Source organism: Leiobunum rupestre, chromosome 6, assembly GCF_980474605.1.
Source record: "Leiobunum rupestre chromosome 6, qqLeiRupe1.1.hap1, whole genome shotgun sequence".
NCBI lineage: Eukaryota > Metazoa > Arthropoda > Arachnida > Opiliones > Sclerosomatidae > Leiobunum > Leiobunum rupestre.
In genome coordinates, this window is record NC_143389.1 from 36,279,351 (window position 1) to 36,304,747 (window position 25,397).

Here is a 25,397-nt window from a genome sequence, read left to right on the forward strand (position 1 = left end):
ATTAATGTTTTGTAGTATGTTTACTGATATTAGACATTTTATATTGATAAAAAGTTAAAAACATTAAAAAGTAATTTTGGTTTAAATTTTTTATTTTTCCGATTTGCGGAAACTTTTTACGCATTTTATTTTTGCTGAAAATTAACAACACTAGTTTGAGGTAAAAAATATTTTCTTTCAAAAATGAATTTGTCTGATTTTTTTTGGGGTCATTTTAAAATTCCCTTACTTTTTGGACCATATTCAAATTCCTTGACTTTTCCCTGACATTTTGGAATAATTTTAAAATTCCCCGACTTTTCCCTTTTACCAGGGAGTGTACAAACCCTGTTGCTTTCTATGAACAAATAATATTGGTGCCGTCAACCTATGTTCCACCCTGGACACACTAAACGAAAAGCAATCGCTATTTTTAAACACAATATTACCATTAGCATACTTGGAAAATAAAGAAAACGGCTGTATTCCAAAGCTGAGAACCATTTTACCCTCCAGCGACGAGCTTGTTTTTTTGGAATGTCTTTTAGGGTCTAAGCCAATTCAAAGACGTGCCAAGCTCCCAAAATCAATTATTACGAGTCGACAAGTGGCCTGGCCCGGTCATTAATCAAAATATGTTCGCGGAGCAAAATAACGCGGCTGCAGTCTTATATGATACATGTATTCTGTAAACGATATAAAACGCGTCAGTCATTCAGGATGTTTAAGTCAAGGCTTTTCTCGGTGGCGTCGTGCTAACATGGGATAGAAAGTTTCGCTGTAGCGAGTTGTTTGGCAAAAAGGAAACGACCAAATTGCGTAAAATATATGTAGACGTTTTTGGGGGGTTAAGCCAGTTAGGGTTCGGTTGACTATTTTTTTAGCTGTATAAAAAGCGCGACTTTCCGACGCCCATTCGTACAAACATCGCCATTTCGCCCCGTCGAGTTTGTTCTCAGGTACCACAAAAATAAAAATCTTTTTCGCATTTCCCTCTTTATTTGGATTTTCGTGTTTAAACGGATTTCCTTCTATTTTCGTACCGGCGGCGGCTGCAGGGAGAGGTGTAAGAAAATAAAGCTTTTTGGCAAACTTCTTCTCGTTCAATGAAAATATCCGATGCATTCCCCAATTTTCGTCCCTTCGTCTCTCTTCGTGTAGGCACAGGTGGGGATGGAGACTGTAACGGGGGGGAGGGCTGAGCCCGCTTTTTTCTCGGAACCTTTACTCTGCCCTCCGTAAGATTGGGAGGGGCGATTTTTATAAAACGAACCCACACACTCTTTTGCTAAAGCTCAGGGTCAGAATTCCCTCTCTTTTATATTCTCGCCCATACCCCGCGTTGTGCGAATCTAGACTTGTTTTTTATCATCCTTAATAAAGAAAACCGTTTGCAACGAGTTTCAATCCACGGGGTTCTTTTCTGGAGGTTCGGCGCCCGTTTTCCAAGTGTGAAATATATATATATATAGACGTTCCTACCCAGGTGTATCAAATTATATGGCAGATTCAGGTGTTCATGCCCAAGTTTCATGAATTTGTAAATGCCTTTATAAGGGCTTTGTGGAAGTTTCTTTCTGAGCTTATATCCTGAATTTATTTCACGAAATAAATATATTAACCTTTTAAGTAAATATAGGGATGCCACAATATATTCAGTTTAAAATTCCCTGACATTTTTAAGGCCAAAATTAGACAATTTTTATCTTATCTTTTACATTTATCAGACATTAATAAATATCATTCAATTTATATTCTACTATAAAGATTATTTTTGAACCCAAAACGTTTATTGAAAATTTTAAAAACTGATCAGAACTTTTAAGGAGCTACATAATCCCAGGATTTGAAATTACTTTCAAAACATTTTCATGATAAAATTGGATAGACTTTTTAGGTATTTTTTTTTGCAAATTCCCTGATATGTGGCAACGCTGAAATATGGGATGAGAGGACTGAACATGTTGGAGGTTATTAATCATATGGAGGCCCAGATTCCCCCCCAAAATAAAAAACCATTTTGACATTTCCATCAAAATAACACCTTTTTTGTGACCTTTAAATGAATATTAAAAAAATTCACTGTAATTAGTTGAAAACTTTATTACAAAGATTGTAAATTTGCTGGGTATGCCTAAAAATGTTACGAAATGATATTTGAGTTAGGCATGACAATTAAATTATGGCAAAAAAGTACAATCTAAAATATTGGTATAATATAAAACTATGTTACCTAACACACGCAATTTACATTTTCCATATCTAAGTTGTTTTAATAGGTTCAATATAATTATAAAATCATCTAAAAATAATCTAAAAAATGAAATAATACTATACTGTTATCTACACTATCATATGATAGGCTTATGACACTATACAAAAGTGCCTATAGCGGGCACTATGCAAAAAAATGACAAATTTACAATGAACTCTCAACAAGCACAAAAATCTAATTCGTACTCTATTCACACAGGGCAAACTGGGGTTAAAACTGCGGTACAAAACGAGTACCAATAAATAGGGGTGGTATAAACTTTGTTAGTAGTTAGCCTAATAGTTATAGGCTGATCTAGAGTCAGTTTTGAATGACAAAGAACGAAACTGGAGAAATCACTTATAAATTAAGAGCATTAGCAAATTATGGTCTTATAAAACGCTTGATTACCTTTCAAAATTAGGCTTGTTTGATTTTGAAATTGTGACTATTTACAATGATAGTAATACTAAAAGCCCTATAGTTTTGTTTTTAATGAAAGGAGTGAGAAACGAAAGCCATCTTTGTACTTGTCTATCTTCTAAAATATTTGTACAAAGTGGCTACGAGCTAAATGGAGTATCTGACAGATCTGTTAACTAAGGAAAGTCTCTACGAATATATATATATAGGCTACGAGATATAAGTTAAGATACCCCTTCGAATTTAGAAATGCGTGTCACACAAAAACCATTAAATTTTTGTATAATCCAAATACTAGAACGATATCTGAGGAAGAATATTACACGCAATTGTAAAATGTTTGAAGGGAGAGGAGGAAAACATACAAAACACAACTACCGGGTGATCAAATCCAAATTTGATTGGCGAAAGAGGCTAGAATTACCAGTATGGCAAAAACCCAAGGCCTCCCAGGAGCTCCGTTTTCAATTGCGCGATATTTATCACCGTTTCTCGGGAATACAGGAGGTATTCGAGTTCTGTTGCTACCCGTTGGAGAATGACCAAGACTTATAGCATCTCTCATGGCGTGTCTCGATGCGTATATGATGTTCTCATTACCAGTTGTAAGGAGATCATATACGCAAGCGTCAAAGTAAACGTCAGTTAGGTTGTGAAACCTACAAGCAGCCTCTGCTGAACTTATTGAGTGGGTTCCAATGTGCATTGAATGACTTTCTCCAGAAAAAACTTGGTTAGGGTCTATTATTTCCCTTTTGGGACATCCTTTGGCGCACAATTCTAAAGATTCACCGCTTGAACCTAACATAGCGACTTCTTGTGGCATTCGTATGGCAAACGTTAGATAGCTTCCTACTTGTCGTATAATCATACGAGTATCAATATGACGTATAGTTATTTCTATATGGGCTCCTGGTTCTTCCTCTATAATTTTCACATCCCTACTAGTTCCACTAATATTACTTCCATCGACAAAATATCCTGGAAGATCATTAGTTTGAGCCTCATATGTTTTTTCTGTTGTACAAGGACTATGATCTCTCACTATAACAGTAACCTGCAAAGAGAAAAAATAAACCTTAAGAGATCGTGGGCATCACTAGTATTGGCAGTTAAATCAAACACAACCAACCTTGCTAATCGCTGTTGCATCAGTGTTGGGATTCACTATATCATTTGTCACTTGCACGGCCAAATAAGGATTGTCTATGAGTGGCCAGGCACCTTTAACTTTACAAGTTTGAAATTCATTTAGGAACGTTTTGAAATGAGGATCTCCAAAAGCAGCACAGTGACTGAATTTAGAATTAGATCCTCTATAAGAGCATTCTTCGGGAAATGGTTTTGGTCTTGGAGTACGCTCTGTACTGGAAGGTGGGAGAGACGAAGTGCCTGGTCCTTGAGCTATAATATTGCTGCAGTTATATTCGGCTATTCTCTTAACAACATACGACTGTATGTAATGAAAATCTAAATCTCCTCGACACTTTTTAGCAGTAGCTTCTATGCACTCGAAGTATTTCTGTAGGAGTCCGCAATATTTGTAGTTAGCACCGGGTGAAATGTGTTGATGATCAAGTTCATGAGTATATCTCCTTGAACAAAAGTTTACTCTGCAGTGTGATACAGCTACAGAAAGAATAAATTAAAAACTACGTCGAAATATTACTATACACAAGGAAAAAATAATACCTGATACGTTTCTAATGGCTATAAACGCAAAGACAAGGCTTAGACCAAATTGGATGTACGGAAATCGGCCTTCTCCCCGAGGCCACTGCCCCATTACCGCTTACGCAGAAGCGTAGCAGTATCTCGTACTCGTCCGCACAATAAAAAACTATCAACATACTCCATCTTATAGAAGAGCACGACTGTGAAGTTTAACGCGGCATGACGAATAATACCGCATACTAAATGTTCACCATTAATCCATCGTTTCCGATTTCCTGTCGCATGTATCACAAATCATCAAGATTAGGCTTAACACTATTTATTTCCATACTAAAGAATTGACGCAGCGAAAACATGAACGTCCTCACTCTCTGAATTCCAGATCACCGAACACTGCTGCCAGCCTGTCAAAGGTCTTTCTTCAAAATTTCTATCCGAAAATTTTTATATTCGTGGTGCCATCTATAGTCAAAATATTACGTGTGACGTCATATATGTCTTCTTCCAATAAGAGAGCGACAGCACAGCCTCAATGCAAAACGTAATTTTTTAACTGGACAGGGAAGCACACACGTTGGGGTAATTCTGTCTTCATACGTGTAGGTAACATTCTTTCCGAAAAGAGCCGGCGAAGGAAGATCGCGTTATCTATTTAGTGTTCCTCTTTATTTAAAAGACAATGTATCTCAAATTTATTATTTCGGCATCTGTTATTTATTCAATAATTTCTCAGAGTTATTGTGAAGATGTTTTAGATCTTTCGGGATCTGATTTTGAAGACAGAGTGAAGGAACATGATACCGTCTTAATCGAATTTTTTGCTCCCTGGTAAGCTTTTGCTCAAGGCCTAATTTCACTGAGTTATCTCTAATCAGAACTAATTTTCTTTTAGGTGCGGTCATTGTAAGAGGTAAAAGATTTACTTTCATTTAAAATGATCATCTTTTGTGAAATTCAATTCTCTAGACCATAATTTACAACGTCTTTGCGAATGAAAATGCTCCTTGTTTTTCGATATAATTTAACATAAAAGGCAGTTCTTAGAAAATAGTAAAGAATGAATGATGTAATAGAAATCCATGTATTGGTAATAAAATATTTCCTCCTTTTGGTCAAATTCAGTGACATTTTGCCCCATAAGAATTCCTTTCACATAAGAAGTATTGGTCCAAATTTTATTTGAACATGGCGAGTCATTTGTTGAGAATTGGCAAGTATGCCAATAATTTAAATTTTTTATTCCAACCAAGATTGGCACCCGAGTATGAAAAAGCCGCTTCAGTTTTAAAAGATAATGATCCACCAGTGCCATTAGTCAAGGTATAGTCTGAAGCTACGAGAATTTTCACAACATATGTCTAATAGAAATTATTTTCCAGGTTGATTGTACTTCCGATAATGGCAAGGAAACTTGCTCAAAATACGGGGTCTCTGGATACCCCACCCTTAAAATCTTCCGCCATGGAGAGTTCTCTTCCGAATATAATGGGCCCAGGGAAGCTGGGGGTATTGTGAAATATATGAAAGCCCAAGTTGGCCCCAGCTCTAAAGAACTTACTTCAGTTGAGGAGGCCCAAAAGTATTTAACTAAGGAAGAAGTAGTTATTATAGGTAAGGAAAAATGAATGCCATCTTAAAATTCATTTAAATTTAATTATACCCAAATTTACACAATTATTAGGATTTTTCAAGGATCAGTCTAGTTTGAAAGACGCTTTTATGAAAGTTGCTGATAAACAACGCGAAACTGCCACTTTTGGACATTCTTCAGATCCCGAAGTACTTAAAAAATACGGATATTCCGAGTAAGGCGTCTGTAACTGAAAATAATTTAGATAAGAATCAAGTTCATCAACCTATGTTTTCACCCCATGTAGCCAAGTGGTATTATTCAGACCTAAAAGACTTCAAAGCAAATTTGAAGAAAGTGAAGTTCCATTTGAAGGATCCGCAGATTCGAGCAGCCTTGAAACTTTCTATCAGGAAAATTAGTAAGACAAGCGAGAAAGAATAATGGAATTAATATTTTAACACTTTCTCCTTTCTTTAAAGCCACGGTCTTGTCGGATATCGCACCCAAGACAACCACCAACAATTCAAACCTCCAGTTGTTATTGCTTATTACAATGTTGATTACGTCAAAAACACAAAGGGAACCAACTACTGGAGGAATAGAATTCTCAAAGTTGCCAAGGAATTGAAGGGACAAATGGCTTTTGCCATCAGCAACAAGAACGAGTTTGCTGGGGAAATGGACGAATTTGGCCTCGACAGCAAATCTGATAAACCGGTGATTTCAGCCCGTGATGCCAAGAGCAGAAAGTTCCGCATGACTGACCAATTTAGCATTGAGAATCTTGAAAAATTTGTTAAAGATGTATTAGAAGGAAACCTTAAGCCACACTTAAAATCTGAGCCTCTTCCAGATAATAATGATGTCCCTGTTAAGGTTAGATAAGGGTCAAGTTTGATCCATATCGTAGGAATTATTTAACATTGTGGTTAATTTTTAGGTGGCTGTAGCTGAAAACTTTGAATATTTAGTCACTGAAGCTGATGCTGATAGTTTAGTAGAATTTTATGCACCATGGTGTGGACATTGCAAGAAATTAGCACCAACGTTAGAGGATTTGGGCAAAAAGGTGCATTCTTTGACCTTATTCTTTTAAAGTTACCATACTTATATTTGGCTAAAAACTGTAGTTGGAAAATGAAAAAGGAGTACAAATAGTAAAAATGGACGCTACAGCCAATGACGTTCCACCGAATTTCGAAGTTCATGGGTTCCCAACAATATTCTGGGTGCCTGGTAATAATGCGGATAAGCCAAGGAAATACGAAGTACAAAATTTCACCATTAACGATCTTTATCCATTAAGTTTTACGAATCTTATGAAAAATATATTTGCAGGGTGGTCGAGAGGTGGAAGACTTTCTTAAATACATTGCCAAACATGCTACCAAAGAATTGGACGGATTTGATAGGGATGGTAATCCTAAGAAAGAAAAGGAAGAATTATAGTTTTTTTGATACAAATTAAAAAAAAAACGAAGCTAATATTGGGAAACATAAGGGAAACTTGGAAAAACTTTTGAATGAATGTCTATAATTTCTTTCTTGTCCTTTGTGTATTTTCTACTAAATAACATTGTTAGATAGCTCTGTTGTTTAAGAGCTCATTCCATTTTCACCCTTTATATTTTTCTCGTTGCGTGATCTCGGGTGATGCGATCTAATGAAAGATTTTGTTGTGAGAATGTACCTGTATTTTTTGAGAAAAGACTCGTCAATGAAATAAACATGATGTTTCTTTCCGAATTTACTGTTTATTTCTTCTAAAAATATTATCACATTTTCTCTAATTTGTTAATTAAATACTTTGATCTAGTTTGCTTTGTTGCAAAATTGGCATATTCCGACAATTTAATAGGCACGACTTTATAGCCCAATTTTTCAAGTTGTCTGATTTTTGATTTAGCCTGACCTAAAACTTGTTTTCCTTTGGCATAATAAGTTTGTCGACCAATTAGAACCATTGCTATCCATGTTTTGGATGGTGGTCTTAGTATTTCGCCTACAGGGCAATTCAACGCATCTGCCGGAATAGGTTGAAATTCATCATTTTCTTTAACCAGCAGAATATCTGGTGTAGCGTAATGTGGGGTAATATGCGTTATCATGCAACACTCGTTGACTCGTAATGTTTCATCCAAGTTAGTGGCAATTTCCAGAGTGTATCTTTCATTGAATGTTAACTTCTTTGAGTTTTTTTCAGGAATTTTAGACAAACTGTTGAAAAGATATTTGAATCTTTCAGTCTTATTCATTCTGTTTCCTTCATAATCGGGTAGTTCTATTTCAATTGAGCAATCAATGAAACTTAAATCTCTTCCATAAGCATCACCATGTTTCTTTATCAGAGATTTTAAGAATGACGTACTGAAAACAAAATTCAGTAGTTTTTTCGGATATATGTTCTGGGAACAAAGGGCAAACAAGCTCATTACTAAGCATGATGGATACATTAGAATTTCTTCTTTTCTGTCTTCCCTTTCAAATTGTCTAATAACCATGTCTTGATATTCCGAATCAACATGCCCAAAAAATGCCAAAGAATGGGCCACTTGAGATATTTCTTTTATTCTTACATCTTCACTGTGGTCAATTACTGTTTTGGCAACTTCTTTCAATAATGTTGGGTTATAGACAATGAAATTATCAGCGAGATAACATAAATGCATGCCGACTACGGGGTTACAATTTCGAATTTTTTCAGTGCTGATATCAATTAGTTTTTCAATTGTGTTGAATTGATATGCATCTGAGCTTTTGCGAAAATGTTTCACAAAAGAGGCAAAAGAATAGGGGTCTATACAATCAATGTTTTTCATTGCAGTTTCCATTATAGCTTCCAACAAGATATCACTCTTCATTCTGGTTTTGGTTTTGAAAAAAGACATAACTGCAATAGATAACTCTTGCACTGTTAAAGTACTCATTCTTTTGGTTAGCTCAGTTTCAATTTGAAGCAAAAATACCGGGGAACTAACAATTCTTCTTATATTTATGAGAAATAATGTGTATATTAACTGGCTGTTACTTAGTTTTGATCTGTTATCATTTGAGAGCATTGAATTTATGACATGAGAGTTATATTTATTAATTTTTCCCATTGATAAATGATACCATATATCTGCAATTTCTAATTGTTTGTGTAATGAGAAATCTTGAACCCTGCGACAACATTCATTGTCTAGCTGCTTCCAAATACTGAAATAATTCCCATTCTCAAGCATGGTTATTGACCAGAAATTTAGCCCAAATAGAATATTTCTTAGCGAATCATATTGTAATTCTTTCACATTTGATAAAAGAAGTTTTATGGGATTGATATACCTTGGATTTTCTAAATCCAACTTATATTTATAATTCAAATATGATAAGTTTATAAAATCTTCCCAAGAGTTTATATTTCCTTCTGCTAAATCTTTATGCTTTTTTTCATTTGAAAATATACCAATGTGTTCATCTAAAATGATTTTTTTGGGATGTGGTTTCACAAATTCTGAGTAGTTAGAATTATTTTCCATGTAAGAATGGAGAAAAATATTTTCATTTGCAGGAGCATGGTACTTCTTTATGTTTGTTAAATACCTTCCATTCCACACGTTCAATATTGATGACAAACGAATCTTTTTAAATTTATGAAGTATCATCACATTGAACTATTAAAAATATTAATTGAAACGCAAAAATCAAAACATATTCTATTTTTTAAATCAGTAATTTAAGAGTCGGAGTCAGCGTGAGAAACTGTCGAGTGTCGACCATTGATCCACCATTGCCAGGTCGCGAACAATTATCGATTTCAGAGAAAATAAAATTAATGCTTGTAATTTAAATATGTATTTTGACGGAATGTTCGTGTTAACCCTGGTAAAGTATAAAAATCAAAAGCTTAAATCCAGTGAAGCTCATTTAAAAATATACTAAACACAGCTAGATTCGTAAATTATAGTGCCCACAGACCGAATTATCGAATATAACCTATTATCAAGAATTTATTCAGGCGATTCTGTATCAGGTATATTATCGCATGTTTGGCAACTTTGCAATACCCGGTCTTGATCGTAGCTTTTAGCAGACGATAATCGAAAATGCTCCATGCTACCAGATGCTACGGGACAGATTTGGAAATAGCGGCGCATAGAAAGAGTATAAGATTTCTATGAGCGGGCATCCTGGGGCCAATGGCTCTTAAAAAAAAATCATAGGGCCCTTAAAATAAATCATTCGAAAGGGGGTTTTGGGCCAACGGGGCCCTCAAATTTAATAAAAATCTCTATAAAATAAATAAATATTTTTTTTTACGCGGTCTCAGAAACGCTGCTTTCCTACCCTAATCGAGAGCGAAATCTAGCGTTAAAGTTAAAGTTTTGAACTGGCCAGAGACCTTCTATCTAGATAGAAGTTCTCTGCGGAGAGTCAACGAAATAAGCGGCTGGAAGAGCCGGTTATTTTGTTGATAAACGCAATCGTGACGTCGCAGAACGCGGGAAGGCTAGTTGCAGACGACACGACAGACGATATTTTATAAAATTTACAACAATCGTAAAAACACTGAACGTGGCCGCTATAAATGTTAAAGGTTAACGTTCTTAAGTCAATAAATGTTTGCGTAAATAACGTAACCAATTTTTATTCTCGTATTTTCCCTCCCTGTTTTTAAAACTTTCCCCCTATTTCAACCCCCTAGGCCAGTGGCCCTCAATGAAAATAAACTTAAGGGGGGATGGGTGACCGTAGGGCCCCGTTAAAAATATAAGCAGTCCGTGATATAACTATTTCCAAGTCTTAGTCTGCTAGTATCATAGATATAAGAAATGTATATAAAGGTCTAGATAAATTTCGGGGCGTCTAAGCCTAACATAATATACGGAATTGACACCTAGCAGACACCGAGGAAGGCACGTGACCAAGAGCGCGAGCTCTCTTAGCATTTTAATACTAAGCGCTTGACCTTTCCGCAGGCCGTAGTCTTTAGATACCATCTGTTGGTGACTTTTAGTATAATTTTTAAGCAGGAGAAAATGGCTCTCGCGACGATAGCACGAGCTTTCTTACCGATAGATAGCGCCTTATAAGGATAGCCTGCAGAAATTACGCGTTTCTGCTAGCTGTCACCTATCCTTCTAACATATAGGATCCTTGCTATATCTATGGGTAGTCAAGGATCCTATATGTTAGAAGGATAGGTAGCTTTCCGGCCAGCCCGTGTTTTCAAAACGCCGGCAGCGCCGTCGATATTAAGAGAGCCTCTAAACGTGGGACGTAATGTTTCTATTCCCTCAAGGACAAATTTTGGCGGTGCTTCCTCCATGTTTTGTCCTTGACGGAATCTAAAGACTGATTCTCTATCGCGCATGACCCACCGACGGCGCTGCCATTTTTCGTCCCTCGCCTTTTATCCTTCTAACATATAGGATCCTTGGGGTAGTACAGAAAAACTTCAACAGGGTTGCAAAACCACGGCCAACTTTCATCTCCCGCTATAGCGGCCAACCCTTTAGCCAAATTTCCGCAAGCAAGGCTATAACGAGGGTGGCGCTGCACTCATACAGTTTTTTTATATTGGCTTCAATGCAAAACTATTCTAAAAATAATATTCAGCTAGGGGCGTTCAAACCATACAGATATCTTTGGTTCGTAGGTTAACATAGAAACTTCAACGAATGGGTTGGCCACTATAGCGCGAGATCACAGTTGGCCGTGGAATAACAAACCATTTTCTGATAAAAAAATTCGTTGAGATCGTTGGTAACTTGCATGAAGGAATGGTAACTTGGTATCCTTCTGAACGTTCTTAATTCATTGCACTGGGTTGAAGGGGGACAATTAAATTTTGAGGTACTGACATTCCGGGTGCCACCGCTCCCAATCGTCAAAACGAAAATCGTAACCGCGACGGTGACGGGAGAGGGGGATAGTCCAGCTGATGGAAAGCGGGGACACTAACAACGATGCGTACTTGTGGTCCTGTGGACATATAACTTCCTCTTTGAGCCAAGGGCGTATCCAGGATTTTATTTCAGGGGGGGTTTTTGAGGGAAAATTTCAAGGGGTGGGGGGTGCTGAAGGAAGTTTCACTGATTTTTATTAGGCACCCCCCCAGTCAGCATCCCCCCCCTTAAATACGCCCTTGCTTTGAGCGGTGGAGGGTAATTCAAAGTTGGCCGGCCAGCATGTAGTTGGCCCCCTTTCATCTGTTTTTATTTATAAGCCAGATTCTTTACCGAGAAGTTGCTCCCTCTTTCATCTGTTAGACTGTTTCTATTTATAAGCCTGCTTTTTATTCTCAGCGCTCCAATAGTTCTGCGTGTTAAGATCCGACAACCAGGATATTGTGTTTAAAATGTTGACTATAAGAAATACTTGATTTAAAGTTTTTGAAGAGCTTTGCGGAGGAAACCATTATTCTATCGGTGTCATATTGTCAGTGCCGGATTTACGTATGTGTTAAGTGTGTTGCAGCAAAGGGCCCCGAGATTTGAAGGGGCTAGGTTTCCACTCTCCTCCAAAAGGTATTACATTAAATAATATAGCCTTGCCGACTACAAAATGTTTATAGTAATTTGAACAATTTTCCCGGGCCTGCATGATTTTCCTCTCCCCTCCTAGGTAAGTTATACTTTTCAGTATAAAAACTGTAAATTTTTTTAATATATTATTGAATATAAGATTTTAATTCCACTGACACAATCAAGAATAATAAAGAGATAAATCGACAATCTTCACAAAAGGGCAAATCCAATTTAAACAAGCCTTTGACAAGTTTTTTTTTATGTATAAGTTTAAAGACAGTACTATCTTTATCTCGTTCTTTAAACGAATTCAATTCAAATGAATTTGTATTTGTATAGATATAAAAATATTTCATATTATGATTGCCAGTTTAAATAATTGGTTTAAATGTCAACTTAATTTACTTTTACAACATCAGTTTGCCCTTGAGTAATATGTAATTAAATATGTGCCCCACCTTGACCCCACCTACAATTTAAGGTTGGTGACGGCACTGTTCAAAACTGTGCACGCCACACGGCCACAATTAAAATAAATTTAATTATTTAAATAATCAAAATAACAATTTAAAAAAATTGATAAAATCATAATTTTAATAAGTCTATTTAAACATTTTAGTCGTCATTAGTCTTTCTGTATCAAACATTTTTTATAAAAAGTAGTTGTTTCAATTCTGCCTCGCGTTGTAAAGAATGGCGGATAAGTACATTCATTTAAAAGGTGAACGATACTAAATTTTTATAACATATATGATATTGTGTAGATTATTCGGCTTATTCTCGGGGGTTTCCGGCTTAGCGCAATGTAGCTGTAAGTGCTCAAATAATAAATTACTGATTCCCGTGAAACTGAATATTTGATACCAAAACTTTATGGTCTCCATTAATTTTTTTATAAATTATAATTAATAAATTTGGCGTAGCGAAAGTAGCTATAGTATTACAGTACACACGTTTTATAACGTTGGTCTCTACGTTTCTATATAATTGAGTTATTTAAATATTATTACCATAAACTTATGTTAGTACTCAGATCCTACATAGTTTCACGTACAGTTATACCAATCTAAAAGAGCTACATAAAGCAACACGCGACTATTTTCGGGGAATTAAATACGAGTAAATAATGCCGGTTTTTGTAATGTTTAAATTTAAAATAAGCCATTTAACCTCAAAATTACCAGTTTCTAACACTTAATACCGAAACACCTTTTAAAAGCCGCGACTTGCTTTAACGCCGTTGATGATCTATAACTATGGGGGACCTCCATAAGTATTTTAAGCACAGGTCCTCCAGTAGTCTAAACCCGGCACTGCATATTGTATGTTTCAGGTAATTCAGTTTTATCCTTTTAATTGCATTGATTATGTGTTACAATATAAGTATCGCGTACGTTATTGAAGTGTTAGACTATATAGTATTATGCTGCTGGACTTTCTATCTGTTGGTGTGTTAGATTGAGGATGGTTACTTCCTTCAACGTTTTGGCGATTATCGTTCGCAAAAAGATGGAAGGAAGAAGAAAGCGAATGGGGACTCTATTTTTGTAGGACGTAGAAAAATTTTGTAAATACTCATTATAATTATATTATTGTAAAATTTAATTTCTTAAATACAAAGTCTACTGTAGCTCGCCTTAGCCCCGTTTTCAATTACGATAAATTTCAGGCTTTTCTCTTTTGCTTTTTGGACGCGCTTTTATTTCAAAAGAAGCCTATATCAAATACATTTAGATATCTGCTTCTCGTGACAAAAAAGCCGATAGAGAAGCTTCTCCCGGTTGGTTTTGACGCAAAAGCGTGATTTTTGTTCGCTAGGCTATTACCCAAGGCACCACCTTAGGCCTAAGTCATAAATCGACTTTTAAAGCCATTAATTCAAGTGTCCGGGTTACAATGCGTAGGAGGGTGATGGCAAGCCAACAGCTCCCTACACTCACTATTACCGTTAAGTAATTACAAGGCAATTTCAGTTCAAGTGTTAGGGTAATACCTACAGGAAAATCCAGGGACGGCGCCAGAAGATTTTTCTCAATTGTGCCCCTCCTCCCCCCTGTATATTGACTTAAAAATTTAATTTTGCTAATTTTTATGTAGGGGCCTCCTCTAGTCGATTTTTGAGCCCTTAAGTGAAAACAAACGTAAGCTATAGCCTGTCTCGCCTACCCCTAACGCCGCCCCAAATAACTTTTCGCACGCTTCTCAAAGGGTCAAATTGGGGGCCCTAGGCTAGGTGTGCTCCTATTGTGCAGGCCCGGACTGGCTCATTTGGGGGCACTCGGCTAGAGACTGAAGAGGGGCCCCATACCGGGCGGTGTAGGGGTATGGAATAAAAATATAAATGGTTATTTATAGGACAACAAATAACGTTTAAAGTGTACTAGATTCTACGTACACATTAATGCGTCTAAAGGATCTTTAGGAAAATTTAATTTTAACCAATTTGGGGCCCCTTCGGCCGGGGGCCCTCAGCGATCGCCGACCAGCCAACCTGGCCAGTCCGGGCCTGCTAGGAAGCCTAGGCGTAAAAAATCGTTTGAAAAAAATAACGAGGGGCTTAATACATCATATACTATCTAAAACTATTACAGAAGGTATAGTTTTAACATATGAAAATATCCACAGGGAGTGTCATTTTTACATTTTAAAACGTTTGACCAATTTTGACTGGTGTATGCTTCATCGACTTGAAAAGTGAAGCAAGCCGGCTTGATACTTCTCTCACGCCTGATGAAACTCATAAGAAAATAAAAAAAAACGGTCATAATTCCTGGCGCGTTTTTGATTTTGACAATCCATTCGTGACCGAAAACTATCGCTACGCCCTCTTTTGATTGCCGTCGAAAGCTAGATAGGCAGCGTATTCGCAGACGCTTTTAGCATTTGCGTAAGGATTTACGCATATTAGAGGGCTATAATGAATGAAATAGAAGATATAAAAGGTTCATATTTTAATTTATTTTCATTTAGCACCGTTTGGTGTTTCCTCCATGGTAACACAATTTACAGTGACCAAAATAGTTATCGGAATTGCTTTACTTACTAAAAAAATCTAAAACCAGTTTTCGACCCATATCAAAATTTTGTCATTGAAAAATTCGAATAAAGGGCCACAGAATCATATTTGGAACATTCGTTTCGAATTTCAGGTAGACCCCCCCCCATTGCTACATCGTGATAGCGGATAAAACGAATGATAATACGAATTTCTAAGTTAAATTTCCAAATTTTACAAAATGCCGAAGTTGATTGGCAATATCGAAATTAAAATATCGTGTTTACAGAACGGGACTACAGGAGTATTAGTTTATCCGGGACATTTAGAGCTTAGATTCTTGAGATGCAAAACCTGCCATCGTGGGGAACAGAGGATTTCGTCTCCCGCTTCTCAACGATTTTTACCCACAAATAGGTTAAATTCCCTCCTCGGCTAGAAAAAATGATCTAGCCTTAACCCGCCTACCCTAGTGATCAAAATAGTATCCAACTTTGGGTTGCCAGCAGCTATTTCTGTAGTGCCTCTACTCTCTCCGTGCTAGCGACTACCTTTCTTCCGTCTCGTGATACCTACGTTCGCCGACTTTTTAATTTTAATATGGGATAGGGGGTGGAGACACGTGCCCCTTGTCCTAAGCCTCTGTTAACGCAGCTTCCAAATAATGAGGATTAAAAGAAACATCCCAGAAAGCCTCTGATGATTTAGCTGAATTTTTATCGGCTCCTTAATCACTTTGTATTGTATTTATATCGTGATTAAGTTACTCATTTTTGTCGATAAAATTAAAAGATATGCTTGTTGTGATCAGAGTTTTTAATCGCATGACCTGAGATATTGGTACGCGCTTTTATCGATAGCCCATTCGAACTAGCGCGTGTTTTCAATAATGTTATTTTTTAAGAACTTTAAGCCACAAATTTAGAAGTAGTTTTGTTTCGTGATTTATATCAAGAATCAAGTAACTTAAAGGGGCAATGGCGGAAGACAATAACTATAAATTGATGACCGAAGATAGCGAAGAAGAACAAACGGTGACTATAAAACAGTATTTGATAATTTACGATCCTCTACAATCGCATATTGGGGCAATTTCTGGAAATATTTAAATTTCTAACCAACTTTCCGAAAGAAAAAATCAAAACCTTTTTTTTTCTGGGACCTTTAACGCTCAGGAAACAATTTATATAACTTTTGATTTTTACCTGATAAATCAAATACCAATTTATATGCATATGATTTTTCGTTTTTCCTGGGTGTAGTTTACTAAGTATTGTAAAATTAGTTGAGGAATAACTTTCGAATTTCTCGAAGTTCTACTGAAATTTATTACAGGAGCATAAATGTTTAAAGGACATCGCACTACTTCTATGGGATTTGGCTTTCGACAGATGTTAGATTAGCAATGCCAAAGGCTGGGAATCCAAAGATTACGCGTAATCCCATTAGTACAGTCAAAGGTACGGCTCTGTACACCGATTACGCGGAGTGATCAGCCCCTCGGGCCAAAGCCCTCAGAGTGATCTTACCATACGCGATCCGGCAGGATAAGCATTCCAAGTTGAGGTATGGATTCCTGGTTTAAGATATCTCTCAAATCTTTTAAATGAAAATTTCCAATTTCATTCATTTTAACAATAATGTGTTTAGTTAAACTTGGGAAGATGACTACGTACGTTGAGACGATTTTTATCGTTGCTCCCAAACCTACTCATGCTCGAAGAGTAAGGTCCTTCCGAGGGGCTAGTCACTCCGCGTAATTGGTGTACAAGCCCGTAGCTTTGACTGTACTAATGAGCTTACGCGTAATCTTTAGAGTCTGTATCTTTATCAGTGTTAACATATGTAACATAATTACACTTAAGTGTGCCTCTGTATTAAATATTTAAATGAGACCTTGTTTCACAGCCACCAAAGAAAATACGCACTAACGTCGTGTAAAACTGGTTTTAACTTCCTTCCCTCCCCGCCAGAACTAGTTTTGATGACGATAAAACCACTACTCCCTGATAAAACCGTCATCGACTGGGAAGTGACGTCAATTACGTAATATCCTTGCAACAAGGTCTCATTGAGGAAAAGTTCTTTCTGGCACACTTATGAGTAATTATGTTACATATGGTGTTAAGTAAGCGTAATCGGTGTACAGGCCACGTGACAGTGGTTAGCCCTTCGGGTCCTTCCTCCTGAAAAAAATCAAATCAGGCCGGCATCTCATTGGATCCCTAAATCTGACGTCTTCCGATGTGATTGAAGCGTGTTTCCTCCCCCCCTCACTCGTACTGGGGGAAAATTAGTCCATGATGGCCGCCGATCGTCTCCACCGTCATTATTTAAAGAAACATAAGTATCATAATAACCATAAGGATGATACTTCCTATACACTCTTTTTAGAAACGTTTACTGGGCGCCGCCATTATCGTACAGACAACCAACGAGCAAGCGCTCTACCGCAGAAATTTCATCCCCCCAAAACCGGTTTTTTCATCACCCTCCCCGTAAACTGTAATGTAATGGTGGTCGATTGGGGAGGCGCGTTTAAGAGTCTATTGTTTTAAAGAGAGTTTCAAGGGAGAGCTGTGGGGGTTGAAGTCCATTTAAAAATACGTAATTCGGTCGCATTTACAAAGTTACACCAAGAATGTATTTATTTATACTCAGGGAGAATGAATATGTCGAGATTATTTTTAGCGTTTCTCCAATTCCACCCGTTGGGCCCCCCGGTATGCTCCTCCGCTTTAATAAAATCAAATAATACTGCAATCTCATTGGTTCTTAAAAATTACGTTTTTCGACGCGATTACCGCTGCTACAAGGACGCAAAAAATAAGACCGCCTCATTTTTCTCCCCCCCCCCCCCCCTTAGCGTGACGGGGTTAGGGGCTCAACGTGTCCGTCGATAGTCTCGACATATTCATTCTCCCTGAGTATAAATAAATACATTCTTGGTTACACTTTGACGACCTTTCAGTGACGTTTTTTGAATCGACTTCCGACCCCGTACACCTCCCTTGAAAGACCCTTTAATGTGAATTTTCTTACGGAATCTTTTTTCGACTTGGACTCGTAACCAAACGAAGATGCATATCATCGTCCTTGCTAGTAGTATACTTAGCCTCGGGTATATTTAGACGCTAGGGGGCTTGATTGCGTACTTATTGGTATTATTATACTTATGCTAGAAATAAATATATTCCTGATATTAATTCTTAAGTAAAGGGGAATTGTTACCACCCTGAAATTGGTTAAAAACCATTTAAATGGATAGAGGACGTCCGAAAATGGTTATACCAGAAATTTCATGTTAATATTTCCAGTAATTGATTTATTATTAGAAACCAAATTTCGTGATTTATTCCCGCCTGACTCGAGAATCTCAGAACCACTTGGTTGAACCTACCTGCAGCGCCATCTCGTGAACGAAATATTATTTTCCCCGGTTTTATCGGAAGGGGGGGGGGGGGGGCGCCAAAGCCTTGATACTAAAAATCGTAATTTGTAACTCCCACTCCTAAAATTAGTAAATATACCGAATTTGGCTTTATTTTGTTATTTTTTCAAATTATGAATTTCGACTTCATTGAAACAGAATATTTTATTAAAAATACAGGTAACCGATGTTATATGATATTAGTTGGTATAGTTGAGCAATCGATTTCTTTGAGTCGGTCGGGTTGGGGATATTCAAGCATACGGGCCTGGAGTTTCAGCAACCCATTTTTAGGCGAATGGGGGTATTTAAATCCTAAGTGCGTGACGTTGGGAACGTCGGGAACACAGGAATCCATCCGGCATTTGAAAAAGCAGATGACGAGCGAAATTAAGATCAAAGGCCATTTTTTTTTAACTAGTTAGGTTGGACAGAAAACATTCCAAACAAAAGCTTGTGTGTTACTTTTTAGTTCCACATCGAGAGATATATATATCGAAGTGGGACTATTGCTATGGACGGATTGTCGTTAAGTGTTGTGTGTGTGTTTGTTTGTTTGTAATAATTTGCAGTTTTGGCAAAACCGGGATTCGAACTCACAGTCAAAAGCTTCGAACAATGACGCCTTTACGCTCTCGGCCACTGGAAGCTTCCCAAATTTTGTTCGGAACTTCTACTGTATTCTCGTCAGTTTTAACGGCGCGGGGGGAGTTGGCTAGTTAAGTTGTCGAAATTCTTGTCCGTTTTTACGCCTTATTTTACGTATATTTTCGGAATTTAAGGTCAAGTGAACCTCAAACTTCGCGTCGGGTGGTGGGTGGTGGGTGGTGGGTGGTGGGCACACTCGCTTAAGATGCCTCGCTCGAAAGTGAGTACTCGAATAAACGAGCTCGAAAATTTTAAATGTTCGGGTGGTGAGCAGTGGTAGGTGGGCACACTCGTTTAAGATGCCTCGCTCGAAAGTGAGTACTCGAATAAACGAGCTCGAAAATTTTAAATGCCCTCTTCCCCATATGTACTTATAAATGCTCTAAAAGCCCCACAATGAGATACTTATTTTCTTATTTAAATAAATCAACAAGAGACATTAAAAAACTTCATCACTCGTTACACCAAACAAAAGGTTCAAGACAAACTACGAGTTCAATCCACACTGACGAACTTCCTTTTGGGTAATAAAAGCAATAGAACCATAGAGAAACAATTATAAATTGAAGTCACTATCGGGAGAAGGTATTATATTATTAAGAACACGCGTACGCTTAAAAAGTTAAAGCATTGAATACTCTATTTCCCTTCACACACTTACGTACCGCCATTATTAATTATTGGACTCCCATACTCATCCAAAAACTAATGGCATTCGGACATATGTAGTTTTTATATCTATGAAGGTAAATTTTTATTACGATAAACTTTGCCGTATACCATTCGCAAAACTTAGGTATATTAACTTACAAGTTCACGTAAAGACTACCCGTTTATAGATCTACCACAAATAGATCGAAATTTAAAATATAGCTTTTTGTCAAATTACCTTGCAAGTTAAGTCAAAACCAATATGCATTAATCAAGAATGAATTTATGTACTTAGAATATGGGAGACCAAAAAATCCAAAGCAGTCGGACTTAAGCTTAATTACATTCACGGGTATCTTTTTTTGAATTTGTGCAATAATAGGAATTTTGGTGTTTGAACCATACCCAAATGTTTGACATAAATTTCCTAAAATAAACATATTTGAATCCCAGTTTAAGAATTTCTTTAAATCCTTTTTCCACTAATTTCAATAAGTTAAAAAAATTATGTTTGTCGTGTTTTGCTTACCTATTTCACCTTTGATACTTTACGTCTATCTAACGATAGGACGATAGGAAATCAAATGACCTCAACAGCTTATGAATTGGTTTGCCCACCCGTGTATCCTCAGGGTGGGCGGTGGCCTCTCTTTAACATAGGATGGTAAATAGTATATCTAACTATAGGAAATCACATGGGCTCAACAGTTTTTATATTAGTTTGCCCACCCGGGTCTCCTGATGGTGGGCGGCATCCACCCTTTCACTTAGGGTGGCAATTTATATATCCAACGATAAGAAATCACAAAGCATCAAAAGCTTTGTATTAGTTTGCCTACCTGTGTCTACTAAGGGTGTATGGCTTTGCCCATTCGAATACACTGATGTGGAACTAATATTACGGCCTGGGCCGACTTGTTTCTAAATGAAGTGTTTTTTAAGGTGCATATGGCATCGTGGCCTTCACACCATTTTTTTCAAAGTTAGAAATATGTTGTAGGTGCTTGTGGCAACGTGGCCTTATCAGTATCCTATTTGAAACATAGATGACGCCGTATTTCACCTCGCTAAACGTAAAAAAATTTACAACATTTTTGCTGAACGAAATTTTGACCCACACGTCGGGAAGAGACGTAGACGTTCGCGTTTACGCCTAGAAATGGGTTGCTGAAACTCTCTAATGATCTAAATCTATAAAAATTTTAGGCGCTATAGATATCAATATAGATCCGTTATTGATGAGGTTTGGAGACACGACTGAAAGAGTGATTCGAAGTAAGATGATCAGAGAAATTCTTTATCTCATATTCATTACTAAATGTGCCGAAATAGGCCCTTCAATAAAACATCTTCAAGGAAATCGCCAAGAAGTAATGTTGTAACGAAAAATGTAAGGCATATACGCTAGATATCAAATTTAATCAAATAACCCCTTGCAATTAAAATATAAAATAATATGGTTTTAAAGTCAGTGACAGTGCTTCCAGTTTCCTGCAGGTGCACGTGCTGGTAGCGTAGGCCTGCCGGCGACGATGGTTCCCATTGTCGCTGCCTTTAGTTCGTTTCGCGAAGAGGGACCCCCTGGCCAGAGCCCTTCCTAAACGATTCGGCCCAAACAATATTGACTCGCTTTCCATTTCGGGATTGGCGGGTTAATCCCCTAATCCCTTCAGTTGAAAACACGATTCCCATCATTTTCCTTTTTTTTATTTAAGAAACCAAAAATAACGAGGGTGCCAAGCCTCTTTTATACCATACATGAATATATAAAAACTTTTCCAAAATGTACTGTATTTTGTAAAACGGATATTGGTGTGCGCGAGTTTTGTGGAATGTGTAGTTGGGATTTTTGAAGAAAAACCCGATGACGTAGGGGTGACGTTTTTCATGAACGACTATCTTTCGGACTCTACGGAGAGACGGTAGATCGGAGTGACCGGCCCAGAGGAAGGTGAAGGCAAAAATCTCTCAGAGCCTTTTGAGTGTCGAGCCGCGATTTAAAATATGCGAGACATCCCTGATTAATGAGCGTCGCGTAAACGTCTTTCGGGTGAAATGTGCAATTCTTAAAAAGATAAACCAAATTACCGCGGTCGTCCCCAGTGAGTGCCGTACCAGCCAGAATCGGACGCCGGCTCCAAGCATGGACACCATCAGCAAGCGCAACTCGAACGTTGGAAGAATGGACCGCCGCCGATATAGAGCTTCGCTCGGATAATATAAGTATATTATAAAACTTACAAAACTCAATCTCTGATTGGTTTGGCCTTGCTGCCGTTAATGTAACCTTCGAACGGACCCATATGGGCCGTTATCTTGTTTTAAATAGTGCTAGTCTTGGTAATGCTCATAAAGCGTTAATATATTCCCCCTAATGTTTAAGTGTGCACACACCACTGAATGTGGTTAAGATTAAGGCCCCCTATTCGTTTAAAGAAAATCATTTCATTAAAATTAATTAATTTCAATGTCAGTTATGCAATTTGATTCCATTAAATGTGTGAATGTTTTTGGCAACCCTCTAAAATCTGGTTTACTCCTTATTTTAATTAATTAAGTATTTAAAAATTCCCCTAGACAACGTTTTCCTTTAATTTTGATACCGCTAACCCCGAAAGTTAAGCGAGTTAACCCGGGCCATCATTTTTAATGTGGAGGTTAAAATATTCGAATAAGCTTATTGAGCCTAACGTGCTCTCATTTACGTACCCGACCTATTGGGCTTAATGCCCAACTTTTACGAACCGAATAGGCTTATTCATGCTGTTAAGTTATAATAATTATTAATTCCTCTACAATGTTTACGAAAAGCCAGGACCTGCAAATTACTGTTTATATAGTGCTTTTTGAAATAATGGAGACTTTTTACCTGTACGGTATGCAACAACTGTTTCCTTTTAACCAGGTAGATTTTTACACACAATCCCTAGGGATTTGTGTAGTAGTTTCACGTACTGTATTCGCCGCCGCCGGTGTTCGTTCGCGGTACGTTAGAAGTATAAAAACACATGTTTTATACGTCAATCGATTAGAAATATTATGCCCTCGCCGGAATTGTTAACATTTGTGAGATCGGGGCCCCGGAAGTGTCTTATTTGCTGATTGTAAAGATTTTAGAATTTAAATGTACATAATTTTTTTAAATTAAGACCGACTTGGTTGAAAATTAGATTTTTTGTTAGTACTGATCATTTCTGAACTACGTTTTCGGTTTCATTAAGAAATTTTAATTTTAAAGGCGAACTCGGTGTACACTGCCGTACCTTTGACAGTGCTAAATGGAACTCGCGAACTCTTGAAAATATCTACCTTTAACAGTGCTAAATGCACGAACTCGGTGTACAGATTATCTGAGACTGTCTTACCCCTCTGGTTTACTTTCACTGGTAGTCGGCTAACTGCAATACACATGTGCCATGCAGTCAGCCTAGTTCCAGTGAAAGACAGAGTAAACCGAATATTTATGTAGTCGGCCTTTAAGTGAGATTTCTGACCTATTCGCGGGACCCGGCAAACCGCGTACGACTATCGTGATATTTGAATTTCGTACCAATTGATACAGGCGCCATCTAACTTCAAAAAAAAAAATTCGGCTTGTGTGAAAATTAATTAAAATTAACACGTTCAACGCTTTCGCGTTTCGGTACCTTAATTCCAAAACCAGGTAACTCGAAAAATTCGGTTTGTCTAAAAATAATTTTGTATTACGGTGCTCGCGTTCCGCTACCTTATTTCCAAAACCAGGTAACTTTCAAAATTCTATTTCGATAAAATTCTTCTTGGGTTTATTAAGTACAAGACGATTGAAAATAGGTTCAAATTTAAATTTAATATTTAAAATATATTTAATACAATGGGGGGGGGGGGGGTATTTCAATTTTCGTGACATCTTGTTTGGCATATTAAGGCTAAGCAAAAACACAACGTTCTGTTTGCAGGGAAAAAGTTTCCATTATTTCAACAAGCAACAAATAAACCGTAACTTTCAGGTCCTGGCTCTTGGATATATTACTTCTTGGCGATTTCCTTGAAGAGGTTTTATCGAAGCACCTATTAGCATCGTAGCAAAATATCATCTTAAAGATTCATACGATTAAGGATTAAAAATGTATTTATTAATACTTAGCGATAATGAGTATGTTAAGACGATTCTTAGCGTTGTTGCCCATCCCCCCGAAGGGGTAGTCACTTAAGTAATCAGGTGTACAAATCATAGATAATCACCGGAAAATTGTGAGTAATCACTGGAAATCATTGAAAACGTATGAGTAATCACTGGTAATCATTGAAAACTTATGAGTAATCACTGGTAATCATTGAAAACTTATGAGTACCCCACTGGTGATCATTGAAAATTTATGAGTAATCACTGGAAATCATTGAAAACTTATGAGTAATTACTGGAAATCACCGAAAACTTATGAGTAATCACTGGTAATCATTTAAAACTTATGAGTACCCACTGGTAATCATTGAAAACTTATGAGTAATTACTGGAAATAATTGAAAACTTATGAGTAGTCACTGGAAATCACCGAAAACTTATGAGTAATTACTGGAAGTCACCGAAAACGTATGAGTAATCACTGGAAATCATCGAAAACTTATGAGTAATCACTGGAAATCATTGAAAACTTATGAGTAACCACTGGTAATCATTAAAAACTTATGAGTAATCACTGGAAATCATTGAAAACTTATGAGTAACCACTGGTAATCATTAAAAACTTATGAGTAATCACTGGAAATCATTGAAACTTATGAGTAACCACTGGTAATCATTAAAAACTTATGAGTAATCACTGGAAATCATTGAAAACTTATGAGTAACCACTGGTAATCATTAAAAACTTATGAGTAATCACTGGAAATCATTGAAAACTTATGAGTAACCACTGGTAATCATTAAAAACTTATGAGTAATCACTGGAAATCATTGAAAACCTATGAGTAATCACTGGTAATCATTAAAAACTTATGAGTAATCACTGGAAATCATTGAAAACTTATGAGTAACCACTGGTAATCATTAAAAACTTATGAGTAATCACTGGAAATCATTGAAAACCTATGAGTAATCACTGGTAATCACGGATTGTTTTAGGAAAATCAGTAATCAGGTGTACAAAATAATATCGAGTGACTACCCCCTTGGATCCCCCCTTATAAATAAGATAATGATACCAACTATTTTTCAAAAAGGGGGAAGCCGGCACCTAGGAGCAACAAACACAACACCACACACAAGGAGAACGCAGCGC

The 25,397-nt window shown here is 37.1% G+C and overlaps 4 protein-coding genes across 5 annotated transcripts in view; 2 read left to right on the forward strand and 2 right to left on the reverse strand.

Moving 5' to 3' along the window:
* Nucleotides 1-2,110: 2,110 nt before the first annotated feature.
* On the reverse strand, nt 2,111-4,723 carry LOC149940776 (repulsive guidance molecule A-like). Its single transcript, XM_090178492.1, has 3 exons — nt 4,349-4,723; nt 3,789-4,285; nt 2,111-3,713 (listed from the first exon to the last, which is right to left on the reverse strand). The coding sequence occupies exons 1-3, from the start codon at nt 4,440-4,442 to the stop codon at nt 3,042-3,044; spliced, it is 1,263 nt and encodes a 420-aa protein (XP_090034618.1). The 5' UTR covers nt 4,443-4,723; the 3' UTR covers nt 2,111-3,041.
* A 188-nt stretch (nt 4,724-4,911) lies between these two features.
* Nucleotides 4,912-7,649, forward strand: ERp60 (disulfide-isomerase A3). The gene is made up of 10 exons (XM_090177239.1): nt 4,912-5,158; nt 5,223-5,240; nt 5,581-5,650; nt 5,710-5,941; nt 6,012-6,135; nt 6,208-6,321; nt 6,383-6,779; nt 6,844-6,972; nt 7,034-7,171; nt 7,242-7,649. Exons 1-10 carry the CDS (start codon nt 5,010-5,012, stop codon nt 7,350-7,352), a joined length of 1,482 nt encoding a protein of 493 aa, XP_090033365.1. The 5' UTR covers nt 4,912-5,009; the 3' UTR covers nt 7,353-7,649.
* LOC149940778 (non-canonical pre-mRNAs endonuclease FASTKD5, mitochondrial) lies at nt 7,322-9,215 on the reverse strand. The gene has a single exon (XM_090177240.1). The coding sequence runs from the start codon at nt 9,125-9,127 to the stop codon at nt 7,679-7,681; it is 1,449 nt and encodes a 482-aa protein (XP_090033366.1). The 5' UTR covers nt 9,128-9,215; the 3' UTR covers nt 7,322-7,678.
* A 3,075-nt stretch (nt 9,216-12,290) lies between these two features.
* Nucleotides 12,291-25,397, forward strand: part of LOC149940779 (aquaporin-9-like) — a 45,162-nt gene continuing 32,055 nt past the window's right edge. Inside the window, exon 1 of one of the 2 annotated variants that reach the window (XM_090178125.1) lies at nt 12,291-12,412. Coding sequence is in view for 1 of the 2 variants with exons in the window: in XM_090178121.1 (XP_090034247.1) it covers nt 16,385-16,441 (57 nt within the window). In the remaining variant the exon portion in view is untranslated. Of the gene's footprint in view, nt 12,413-16,337; nt 16,442-25,397 lie in introns of those variants that run through there. The other variant, XM_090178121.1, reaches the window with a different exon arrangement.